This window comes from Ursus arctos, unplaced genomic scaffold, assembly GCF_023065955.2.
Source record: "Ursus arctos isolate Adak ecotype North America unplaced genomic scaffold, UrsArc2.0 scaffold_25, whole genome shotgun sequence".
Taxonomy (NCBI): Eukaryota; Metazoa; Chordata; class Mammalia; order Carnivora; family Ursidae; genus Ursus; species Ursus arctos.
Genome location: NW_026622930.1, coordinates 25,542,862 through 25,554,904, shown reverse-complemented (window position 1 = coordinate 25,554,904; position 12,043 = coordinate 25,542,862). Strand labels below are relative to the sequence as shown.

At 46.9% G+C, this 12,043-nt stretch overlaps 1 protein-coding gene across 3 annotated transcripts in view; it reads left to right on the top strand.

Annotated features, from left to right (window-relative positions):
- The window catches only part of FLVCR2 (FLVCR heme transporter 2), a 50,700-nt gene that overhangs the window by 19,533 nt on the left and 19,124 nt on the right, over positions 1–12,043 (top strand). For all 3 annotated transcript variants that reach the window (XM_026519469.4, XM_057318567.1, XM_026519470.3), the window contains exons 2-3: positions 7,844–7,985; positions 10,513–10,653. In XM_026519469.4, coding sequence (XP_026375254.1) covers positions 7,844–7,985; positions 10,513–10,653 — 283 coding nt within the window. The remainder of the gene's footprint in view (positions 1–7,843; positions 7,986–10,512; positions 10,654–12,043) is intronic.

Below are 12,043 nucleotides of genomic sequence, written 5' to 3'. Positions count from 1 at the left end.
CGTGATGGCCTCCCTGATGGTGGCCACACTGTTCGTGCCTAAGACACCCGTGTCGAGCCACGCAGTCCCAGAAGTGTGTGGGCATATTTAGGTGTGGGATGGAAATTAGGCATACTGCATTTTTAGCACATTTTAGTGCCCATAAATTCTGCATGTACTTAAATGACCCTTTGTGTAGTAACATTTTCTGACATTTGTCTGTGTAGTTTAACTTTTTCTTTTCTTTTTTTAAAAGATTTTATTTATTTATTTGACAGAGAGAGAGACAGAGACAGAGAACAAGCAGGGGGAGCAGCAGAGGGAGAGGGAGAAGCAGGCGCTCTGCTGAGCAGGGAGCCCGACACGGGGCTGGAGGACCCGGGGATCATGCCCTGAGCTGAAGGCATTTGCTTCACTGACTGAGCCAGCCAGGCGCCCCTGTGCAGTTTAACGTTTCTTCAACTGTGGTTCTCCGTGAACCTGAGCTTCAGATTAATTTTCAGATTGTGAGACCATTGCTAGTGTACATGGAGACGTGTAGGTTCACACGTGTATCTCGTCACTCACGATATAAAAATACCCTTGTGGGGGTGGCATCGTGCTGTGTGCTTTCAGACTGCTCACGTGGGTTGATGGGCTTTAAGTGTGTGAAAATCTAGATTGAACCCCAATGTATCTTTCATATGGCTATGATTTTAAAAGGGCCTTCAATCATGTTTTTGTTTTGTTTGGCTTGGTTTGGTTTGGTTTGATTTTAAATAGCAAACTTTCTCTGAGAACTTTGTCTGCATTTAAATTTCCAGCCATGTCTTCCCCCAGGTCTAGGCTCAGGGCTAACCTGGAAGGGGAGTGATGTGTTCCTGACATGCCAGTTAGCTGAAGCCTGTTCATTTAACACCCATTTACTGAGTGAGCCCCTGCTCTGTTTACCAGGCACCAGACGAGTGTCAGAAAAATGGCAGAACCCCAAAGGATTAGAGGAGTTTAGGGCAAGGAGAGCTCTCCTCACTAGGGATTATCAAAGAAAACCCAGTAAGGGAGCTGATGTTGAGATGGGCTCTGAAAGATTAAAAGAGGGAGCCCTTTCCAAGCAAGGAAGCTGCTTGCATAAAGGTAGAAACTAGACCATGAAGAGACTGGAATCGTGACTCGTCCAAGTCCAATCTGGCTGGAGTACCAGGGACACAGCAGGAAGTGGGCGGAGATGGGCCTGGAAAGGTAGTTGAAAGTAGGTGAAGAAAGCCAAGAACAGCATTCTGAGGGGTTTGGACTTCCTTCCTCCCTCTGAGAGGGCTGACTCCTTGGAGGTCCCCATGCAGGGGCTTTGTGGCCAGCACAGCGCTGAGAAATGTGTACCCGAGTGCGAGGCGCAGGGCAGTGGAGGAGAGCTCACAGTCGCCCACTCAAAGTAGGCTCCAAGGAGGGCTTGGGGGAGTCGGGGACAGAGTGTGTGTGAGAGGGCAGGATCAGGGGTGACTGAGAGAACTGAGAAAGAGCCGCAAGAAGGAAGGAGCTGGAGAGGGAAGACGAGAAGAACAGGGGAGGTTGGTTTGTCCCACTGCCTTAAACAGACCATGCCTCCAAGGCCTGGTAGCCTCCTACGTCTGCCATTACTGTGAGAGGGTACGGGGGAGAGGCGCGCCTGCAGCTCCCCCGAGGTGTGAAGCTGTCTGCTGCACAGTCCATTCAAAGGAGATCATTTAGACCCCAGAACAACCCAGAGAGCTAGATAGTATAGCTAGATAATGGTATCTTCCTTTTGTGGATTAGGAAACAGGCACAAGGAGATAAAGCCACTTCCCACGGTCAGACATGTAATAACAGGTAGAGCTGGGATTTGAACTCAGATCTCTCTGACCCCAGAGCCTCAGCCCCTAACCACTGTATTAAAGTGATGATGTCTTCCAGGACTGTTGAGGTGGAAAGGAGGAAAGGTGACGGGTTTGTTTTTAAATGTGTGCAACATAGGTGTGAATTCCTGGAGGAGCAAGGATGAGCCCATTAGGTCATAAGGAGACCATGTGTGAAGTAAGACTTCAAGCCCAGGGGCTCTGTGGCAGGGAAGCCTGCCCACCGAATTAGGGGACATTTTTTACCCTCGGTGCCAGGGAGCCAGCTCCTGGGAGCCTTGAAGTCCCAGAGACATGCCCGGCCCTGATCTGGTGACTGTGCCCAGAGGAAAAGAATGAGGCAATGGCCCAGGAATGGCCCAACCCTGGCGCGGAGTGGGCTCTCCTTTGTCTGAATGGCAGGTGTGCCCCAGGGGAAGAGTGGGCAGAGGAGGGGGTTGGGTGAGTGAGAACCTGTTTGCTGTCCACCTTACCAATGGCCAGGGACAGGAAGATGTGGTGCCTGGGACCCTAGCGAAGGATTCAGCTGGGGACCAGTGGTCTGTCCCTGTTCCATTAGGACCGAAGACCTTACGGTGTTGTTGACGCAGAGCTCCCTGCCTTTCGTGGAAGCCCCAAAGTCCTCGTTTGATGGTCTGGGCATCTTCATGGCCACACAACATTTGGGAGGGCAGCTTGTGTGCCGTGGTTCTGACTCAGTGGTGACTCGGGGCCTTATTGAATGCCCCATTGTGGTTGGTGATGGGGATAGTGGTTCTGTGGCACTTATAGCCAACATAACACGCGTTGTGCTGTGCAAGGGATTAAGTGTGGAAATCTTACTCTCTTAGATGCAGTCCGGTGGTTTTCTGGGTTTCTTTTTGCTCTACCAAATGCGTAGAAAGCAAGAATGACAAGGAATGCATTACACACAGTATGGCCTTTTCCTGTTCCTCAAGCCCCTCAGGCTGCACGGATGTGTTTTTGACTGTGACATTTGCTCTGGAAGTACTCATGACCGTTGATGCTGCAACAGCGTTCAGATGTCACCCTTGGGTTTGCAGAAAGAGCGAAAAGAAAATAGGATATGAGCGCTGAGCATCCCAGCCTGCCTTTCCATCGTTGTATTCATCACGTCTATGTTAAACGCCTTCTTTGGGGTGAAGTGAACCATAGTGATGAGACTGGCAGGCTCTGGGTTCAGAACTACTGTGTGTTTAAACTCCAGCTCTGCTGCTTATCGCTGTGTGACCTGGGGCAAGTCACTTAACTTTTCTGCACCTTGGTTTCCTCGTCTGCAAAACTGGGACAATGTTATACCCACACCTCTCTTTCCGGGGTTGTTTTGAGGACTGAGATACTCTGTGAAAAGCTCCATACCTTGTACTGATTAGTATTGCATGCTAGGCTCTAGAGAGAAATGTGAGCCCTGCCCTCCTGGAGCTTATAGTCTGGTTGGGGAGACAGATGTTAATTGAATAATCATGCAAGTATAAAACTACCTACCTGTATGGGGCCTGACCTCGAATGAGACACCAGAGAAAGCTTCCCTGACCAAGTGTGGATTGAGTTCAGGCCTGAAGGATGTCTGCACTTACTTGGTGAAATGGAGTAGGGAGGGCCTTCTAGTCTGGTCAGAGGAAGCTGGTGCAAAATCCCTGTGGTCCTTGGGCATGAAGGTGCTTTAGACATTTTTTAAAAATATATTTTATTTATTTGAGAGAGAGAGAGCACACACATGAGCAGACTCCCTACGGAGCAGGAAGCCTGAGGTGGGGGTCCATCCCACGACCCTGGGATCATGACCTGAGCTGAGCTGAAGGCAGACACTTAACCGACTGAGCCACCTAGGCGCCCCACTTTGGATATTTGAAAGAGAAAGGAGGCCAGTGTGGCAGGGTCTCAGGGAGCAAATAGTTGACCGGGGCAGATGACCTCCTATGCAAAACTTTGTGGGTGTGTTTAGGTTTTTACCTAATTTAAAAGCAAGGGGAAATCACTGCAGGGCTTTAGGGAGAGGAAGGACATAATCCAGTCACATTTTGCAAATATCACTGGCTGCAGAGTGGAGAATGTCTGGGAGCAGAGCCACATGGAAACCGTCAGGACACCCATGCCCAAACTGTTACCCAAGCTCCCTTGATGGGTGATAAGGATTGCGTACCTATAAAAATACAAGTACTCAAGCCAAATCCCAGACCTGAAGGATCACAATGGGGTCAGGGCTTGTGACCTTTTCAGGCAACAGTGGGAAATCCTGCTATGGGTTCTGTAGGAATGACTAGAACCTAATTCTACTTTAAAAGCAATTTTTGAAGAGTAAGTTCCTGAAGAGTGAAGACTGGACTGGTTTGACTGTGTATTGTGTATTTTGCCCATGACTAATGTTTTGCTGAGGGTGATAAAACTAGGACAGATGCTAGGACATCAACCAAGTCAAACCAGTTAGCGAGGATTTTTAATCATTTCATTCATGGCCTGCGTCCTGTCTTTGTGAGCACAGGAGAGGTGCCGGCCCCACCCTTCTGGGCCAGCATCCTCCCATCTCTTTGAGTTAATCTTGGACTGACTTGGGCTGCAGGTCTCTGAGTTTTACCCTTGAGGTGTCGTAGAGAATTCATGACAGACCTTGAATGGGTGAGAATATAGCCTTCCGTGCTGGCTAGTGTCATACCTCACATACCACAGGTTCTGGAGTCAGAACTGGCTTAGGAGGGCCAGCTCTCCTGCTAGCTGCGTGTGTGACCTTAGGCAGGGTGTGGACCATCAGGGTTCCTCGTTTTTGTCTTTGTTGTGAAATTTCTTGGATTAAGTGAAAAAGATAAATGCTATTAGATACCCAGTGCGTAGTCGATGCTCAAGAAATAGCCAGCCATCCCACCTTCTCCCCACCTTCTCCCCACCTTCTCCCTACCTTCTCCCCTGTAAACATTTTTTCCCCTTACCCCTCTGAATCCAATGTGGTTTGTAGAAAGAACACGCACCCCTCATGGGCAGACCTGCGTGATATTGCCGGCTTCGTGTAGATAAGGCTTTTCCACCAGTGTTCATCCATTCATCTGTCCAACTAGCCAACATGGCTGAGCTCCTGCGGGGGACAGACTTAAGAACTAGGAGCTGAGTAGAGCTGTAAGCTCTCACTGAACACAGCTCTCAAGAAGCAGGAACAGGGGCGCCTGGGTGGCACAGCGGTTGAGCGTCTGCCTTCAGCTCAGAGCGTGGTCCCGGCGTTATGGGATCGAGCCCCACATCAGGCTCTTCTGCTATGAGCCTGCTTCTTCCTCTCCCACTTCCCCTGCTTGTGTTCCCTCTCTAGCTGGCTGTCTCTCTCTCTCTGTCGAATAAATAAATAAAATCTTAAAAAAAAAAAAAAAGAGGCAGGAACAAATATGTCTTGAAAAAACAAAAGAGGCCGCAGTTGACAGTCCAATCCCTGTGTTTTTGTTTTCCACACTGACCACAAAAGTACCTCCGAAATCAGTTTCCTCCTGAAGAAAGGGTGTGGTGAGGCGGTGTTGCTATCTGACTGGGTCACCACAGGCCCCTACAGCTGACTGCTGCAGCCTCCTGGCTGGAGAAGTCTTCGGTGCTGGAGCGGGGGTGGAATAGCACTGACGCAGGCGTAGCGTGTGGACAGAGAAGGGAGCACCATGTCTGAGGGATCAGGCGTCTAGTGTAGAACCAGCTGGGAGGTCTCACTTCTCAAGGCAGAAGATTCCTGGGGATTAGGTTATCCTGTATCAAGGTCCTTTGGGGGAATTAAAGAATCACAGAGCCTTGGATGATATCCCATATCTTCCCTCATTCTTGCAAAAGGGACCTTTCAGGGTTCTGTTTAATGCCTAGATCTCCAACACTTAAAGTAGGAGGCCAGATAGGACCTGTAGGGTGCCCTGTTTTCCAGCTCTGTCCGTTGTATTTGTCCCTTTGCCTATGGCTAATTTTAACCCTTTAAAGTCTTGGAGATAGCACTTAAGAAGCGAGACTCAGCTCTGGCAAATCATTGTGACCGAGGATCAGATAAGGCTCCAAGGTCATGAAATATCCTCTCTTCTGGAGAAGCCTGCTCACTTGGCCTTTTCTCAGGGCTCTTAGCCCTGGAGAGCAGTCAGGCACAGTGGAGGAGGCCCTGGCCTGAGAAGCTAGGAGATCTGTTTTCTCATCTTAGCTCTGCTGAACTCCTCTGACCCTGAGCGACTCACTTACCTTCTCGAGCTTAACTTCACTTAGCCTCCACTTGACCCTCTAATAATCAGGTTGTACTAGGCGATGACGAAGGAACTTTCAAAACGAGAACATTCTATAATTTCAACCCACAAATATCCCTGTTTGTGTTATCTTTTGTATCTTTCTTTCTTTTTTTTTTTTTTTAAGATTTTATTTATTTATTTGACAGAGAGAGGGAACACAAGCAGGGGGAGTGGGAGAGGAAGAAGCAGGCTCCCAGCAGAGGAGCCTGATGTGGGGCTCGATCCCAGAACGCCGGGATCACGTCCTGAGCCGAAGGCAGATGCTTAACGATTGAGCCACCCAGGCGCCCTTGTATCTTTGTTTTTAAGTCCCTGCCCCCACTAGATTATAAAGTTCCTTGAAAGCGGGAATCGTGCCATGTCCATCTTGGTACCTTGGTAAGATATCTAGCAGAGTACTTTTCACATAGTAGATGCTTTAAAGATCTGTTTGAGTTATTGATCATATATTGGCATATCTGGAAGAACCCTACACTGAGGCTATCTATCGATGATGACTTCTGTGTCTGTTCCAGAGCTGAGAACCCCCATCCCGAGTGGTTGTAATTGACAGGCTGGAAAAGCAATCAAGGTGGTCAGCAGGTAGATAGCCGGAGAATGACACTGTTATAATGTGGCATGAAAGCAGCTTGCCCTCTATCTGCAGTTCCTTTCTTTCTTTCTTTTTTTTTTTTTTAAAGATTTTATTTATTTTTTCGACAGAGATAGAGACAGCCAGCGAGAGAGGGAACACAAGCAGGGGGAGTGGGAGAGGAAGAAGCAGGCTCCCAGCGGAGGAGCCTGACGTGGGGCTCGATCCCAGAACGCTGGGATCACGCTCTGAGCCGGAGGCAGACGCTTAACCGCTGTGCCACCCAGGTGACCCGGCAGTTCCTTTCAAGTACAATAAAGGAAAAGTGGGACCTTTAAGACAAAAGGTTTACTCATCTTCCTTCACTTTGGGAATTTGAGGCTTGCCTGAGTTCGCAGGCTGTTTTCCCATTTCTGCCTTGGTGTGTATGTGTGGCAGAAGGGCTTTGGGGAGTTATGTCACAGTAAGCCATTACTGAATCGAGGCATTTCTGACCTTGGAAACCCCCAGGTCATGGTATCTGTCAGATCACTGAAGTTTGAACTCTGAGGCAGGCGTGAGCTGTTTTAATTCGTCGGTGTGTGCGTGTGCATGTTGTTAGCCAGTTTTCACGTCCCCTCGTCCTGTGTGCGTACATTTATGTGGTGGCCTGTGACTTCACACTATAGATGTTTTGTAAATTATAAGTTATTTACACAACGAGCTTACGTTTTCATATTTGTGAACGGGGCAACAACTTTAGGCTTTCATCTCCTACTGAACGCAAGTTCTTGGGATTGTAGGCTGTAGAATGTTTCCCTCAGCCGGTCTCTCAGCTCCAGGTTAACAGATTCAGTGAGATGAAAAATTCAGTGGGGAAAAAAAAAATCAACGTTGTTTTACTCCACTGTAGAGATATGGAAGTACGGGAACCATTGTTCATTAGTCTGCGGCTAGAGAGGAGCCAGCCTGCATTGAGAACCCCAACTATGATGTTTCTCAGTAGGTATTGATAGTTGGGGCGGTCAGGGTGTGTCATCAATCAATAAAAAGAGTTGAGTTGTCAGTGAAAAGAACGATCTCTCTGGCACTTTGAGAGAGGGAAACAATCCCTGTTTGGGTTTTAAGAAGGCCTGGAAGTTAGGGTTTATGTTTCTTATCAGGAGTCTCTTTAAATTTATGCTGTCATCTCTTGGCCGTTGGAAACTGTGATTGATTGTCTCTGTCTTCTATAGCTTGGAATTGCAGTTGGGTTCTTGGTCCCTCCTGTTTTGGTACCCAACATCGAAGACCGGGACAAGCTTGCCCACCACATCGGCATCATGTTTTACATAGTAGCAGGCGTGGCCGCTCTGCTTTTCATCCTTGTCATCATCGGTAAGGTCATTAGGAGACTGATGGGGGGCCAGGAGGCAGGGAGGCTCTGCCGACTTGGGTGGGGACCTTGTGAACATGGCCTTAGAATACCAAGGACATTTATAGAAACTGGAGGCCAGGCTTCCAGTGGTATTCAAATGTCTTAGCCAATACTGTGCTAGCTGGTCTTGTGTACCTTGTTAGCTGCTCAGTAAAAATTTAATTGTAGTTAACCAGTTCCACCAAAAAACCTCACCAGAATTAATGGGCAGGCTGTTGATCCCCATGATGAAACCCCACTGAGTGCTTATGGTCTATGTCACAGGCACTGTGCTAGGCATGCCTGATCTCCTTGAATCTTGAGTGAAGACACCATCATCAATCCCATTTAACAAAGAGGAAAACAAGACTTAAGGGGAGTTAAGTAAATTATTTGAGATTAGATAGCTAGTAAGTGACAGAGATTGCCGAACCCTGTCTAACTCGATACTCTAAATTTCTGGAACAAAACAAAATAAAACAGAATTGACCCACAAACACTGATACTCTTACAGATTCATCTGAGAATACCTGGGGACCACATTTTTTGAGGCTTTTAAAAAAAAATTATGCTCATCATGGAAAAATCTGGAAAATATGAAAAAGCATAAAGAAAAGAATAACCAGGGTGCCTGGCTGGCTCAATTGGTAGAGCATGTGACTCTTGATCTCAGGGTCATGAGTTCGAGCCCCATGTTGGGAATAGAGGTTACTTAAATAAATAAATAATTAATTAAAATAAAAAGAAATAACCATTAATTTAGACTGTACCAGTTAATCCCAACCACCAACCTCAGATAACTAGTATTAATTTTACGTGCATATACGTTTGATCATGGAGATATTGGTTATTGTATTTTTATATCCTCTTTTATCATCTGAGCGATAGTACATGTGCTATGATGAATTCAGAAACAGCATAGTAGAAGCTTTTTCATTTTCAGTTAGTCATTCTTCTTTAAAGTTTAACCAGCTTTATTCCTAACATTCCACCTCACGTGGTAAAGGTCTCATTCTTCCCTGCCATCCTCACCTCCAGAGTCAGAACAGTTTTATTTATGATCGTGCACCTCATTCCGCTGTTCTCACTGAGGCATTCTTTCCCCCGGGGTCCAAGATGAGAAAAGTCTGATGGCTTTTCGAAGCTGGCAGGATATGTGGGGCAGAGGACTTGCTGTTTCTGGGAAGGGGAGAAGCTGTGGGGCTATGGATGGCCGCAGGAAAGAACGGTCTGCCCAGGGACCCTCTTACTCAACCAGGCCTTAAGTTTCAACTTGTCATGTGCCCGGTTTCAAATGTTTGTGTTTGTAGCAGATGAGGGCGTGGTTCTTTGCATTTGAAATCCCAAAGGTAAGACATTTCTACATTTTGACATTTTATTATCAAGCCAGAGAGTGGCTAATTGAGTAAACAACTGAAAAAACTGATCTGAATTCTGGTTTGTGGTGGCCAGGCCCTTGAACAAACCAGAGAGAAGTAACCTCTAGCCTTGCTTTCTTTCCCCTGTTGCAAGGGGAGGTGAAAGGGCAAGACGATGGATGAATGGTTTCCAACGGCAGGAAGTAATCCGGAACTATTTCTGGAGAAGGAAGAAGCAGGGCTCTGAAGTTAGGGCTGGAAGGATTTCTGGGTGGGGGGCCCCTTTGATCTTCAAGAGAGTAAACCTCATTTCCAGAACTTCCTCTAACTGGAGACAGTCTACCGACCTTTCAAGGGCGTTCTCATGGCGTGTGGAGAAGGCTACATGGAGCTTGCCTGGACCCAGCGGGGGGCCAATTTAGCTAACCAACTGGTTACACTTATCTGCCCCCAGAAACTGAGCAGCGATCAATGCTGTCAACTTGATTGTACCAGCTATGCTGAAAATCGAATATAAAATGCATGGTGTTCCCACTGTCCCTCCCCAGTCCTTCATAACACAGTGACCACTCCTTCAGGGGTATGTGTTAATTCTCTTGTCTCTTCATGAGGCAGACATTAGACTCAGACTTTGACAAACTAGGAATGGACTTGAGGTTTTTTCAGTAGAAGATCTTTTCACTTATTCAGGAACTATTCCCTGGCTGCCATGTGCCAGGCTCTCTGCTAAGCATGGACAACACAGTCCCTTCCCCCTCGGGAGGAGCTCTGGTGTTAAGACATTCACTGGGCTCCCTAATCCCAAAGCCTCAGTGCTCATTTCCTTTCGATCCATGTATTACTATTATATTATTTTCAGTGCTCTGCGGTGTGTTATATGCTGAATTATTATGAAACTCCTTGATCCTTGGCTGCTGTCTGGGAGGCCCAGGGAGTGCAGCCATCCAGAGGCCATGAAGAAAAAGTAATTAAAGGACCGCTCACTCAGCGACAGGTGGTGAGAAACAGCTTCAAGAAAGGAGGGGTTGAAGGATTTGATTGAAGAATTAATATTTCCTTTTTGAGTCTTAACTTTTTCTCAGCTGAGGGAGCCAGCTCTTGTCTCTGTGTCAGCTCTGCAGGGGTGATCTCTCTGTTTCTTTCCTTTCAGTATTCAGGGAGAAGCCTAAACATCCCCCCAGCAGGGCCCAATCCCTGAGCTATGCCTTGGCGTCCCCTGATGCTTCGTACTTAAGTTCCATTGTCCGGCTCTTCAAAAACCTCAACTTTGTGCTGCTTGTCATCACCTATGGTAAGGTGCACGTGTGTCTGGGAGTGTGTGTAAATTGGGAATGTGAGACAAGAGGCCTGATGTGTCTGTGTGTCTTACTCTTTCCAAATCCCAAATGTGTATATAAAGCCGTAGCTCAGGGTCAACCAGAAGAGTCAGCTGTGCCTCAGGGCCTTTGCATGTTCTGTAAAGTTCACCTAGAAAACCATTCCTTCCCACGTCAAGTTGTCTGACAAATGCTGGCTGAGCCTCCAAGTCTCATCTAAGTATCACTGCTATAAAGGTGACCTTTACCTCTTTTATTATGCTGTTCCTGGTACATCTTTTTTTTTTTTTTTTTAAAGATTTTATTTATTTATTTGACAGAGATAGAGACAGCCAGCGAGAGAGGAAACACAAGCAGGGGGAGTGGGAGAGGAAGAAGCAGGCTCCTAGTGGAAGAGCCTGATATGGGGCTCGATCCCAGAACGCCGGGATCACGCCCTGAGCCGAAGGCAGACACTTAACCGCTGTGCCACCCAGGCGCCCTGTTCCTGGTACATCTTAACACTTACCATTTAAAAAAAAATTTCCAGGTCTGTCTTCCCCCCTAGACTGTGAACGTCCTAAGAGCAGGAATTTATGGCTTTTCATCTTTATAGTTCCTCAGCAGTGGCCAACCTGGAGTGGACACTCTAACAGTTATTTAGTGAATGGATGAATGAATGAATGAATGAATGAGTGCATAAACCACAATCAGCCAATCAGCCAGTCATTTTGTAACATTGACTCCTTTTTTACGTGAATGTAAGACAATATCCCTCTTTCATTTCACTTTTTTGGCTTTTGGTAAGATGCATTTGAATATGCATTAAAAATTTTTTTTAAAGATTTTATTTTATTTATTTTAGAGAGGGAGAGAGAGAGAGAGAGAGAGAGAGAGAGAAGGTACACGAATAGGGGGAAGAGCAGAGGGAGAGGGAGAGGGGAAGCAGACTCCCTGCTGAGCATGGAGCCTGACATGGGACTCGATTCCATGACCCCCACATAACAACCCAAGCTGAAACCGAGTCAGACGCTCAACCAGCTGAGCCACCCAGGTGCCCCTACTAGTTAGTTTGTTTAAAATCAAGAGTCGATAGTTGTGTAACATGCTTAGTAACCATAAGAAAAAAAGAGACGATGTTGGTTTGACATAATTTATGCTGAGTGAAACCCCAGTTGGCTATAACCTTGTTTTCTGTAGGCTCACAAACCTTGTACTTTATAACAGCATTTACTATGTGCCAAGGCTTTTCATGTATGATTTTATTGATTTAACTCTCATCACACCCATGTGAGGTAGGTACCATAGTTATCCCTGTTTAACAGATGAGAAAACTGAAACTCAAGACGGGCCAAGTAACTAGCTCAGGAAGACACAGCTTTGAAT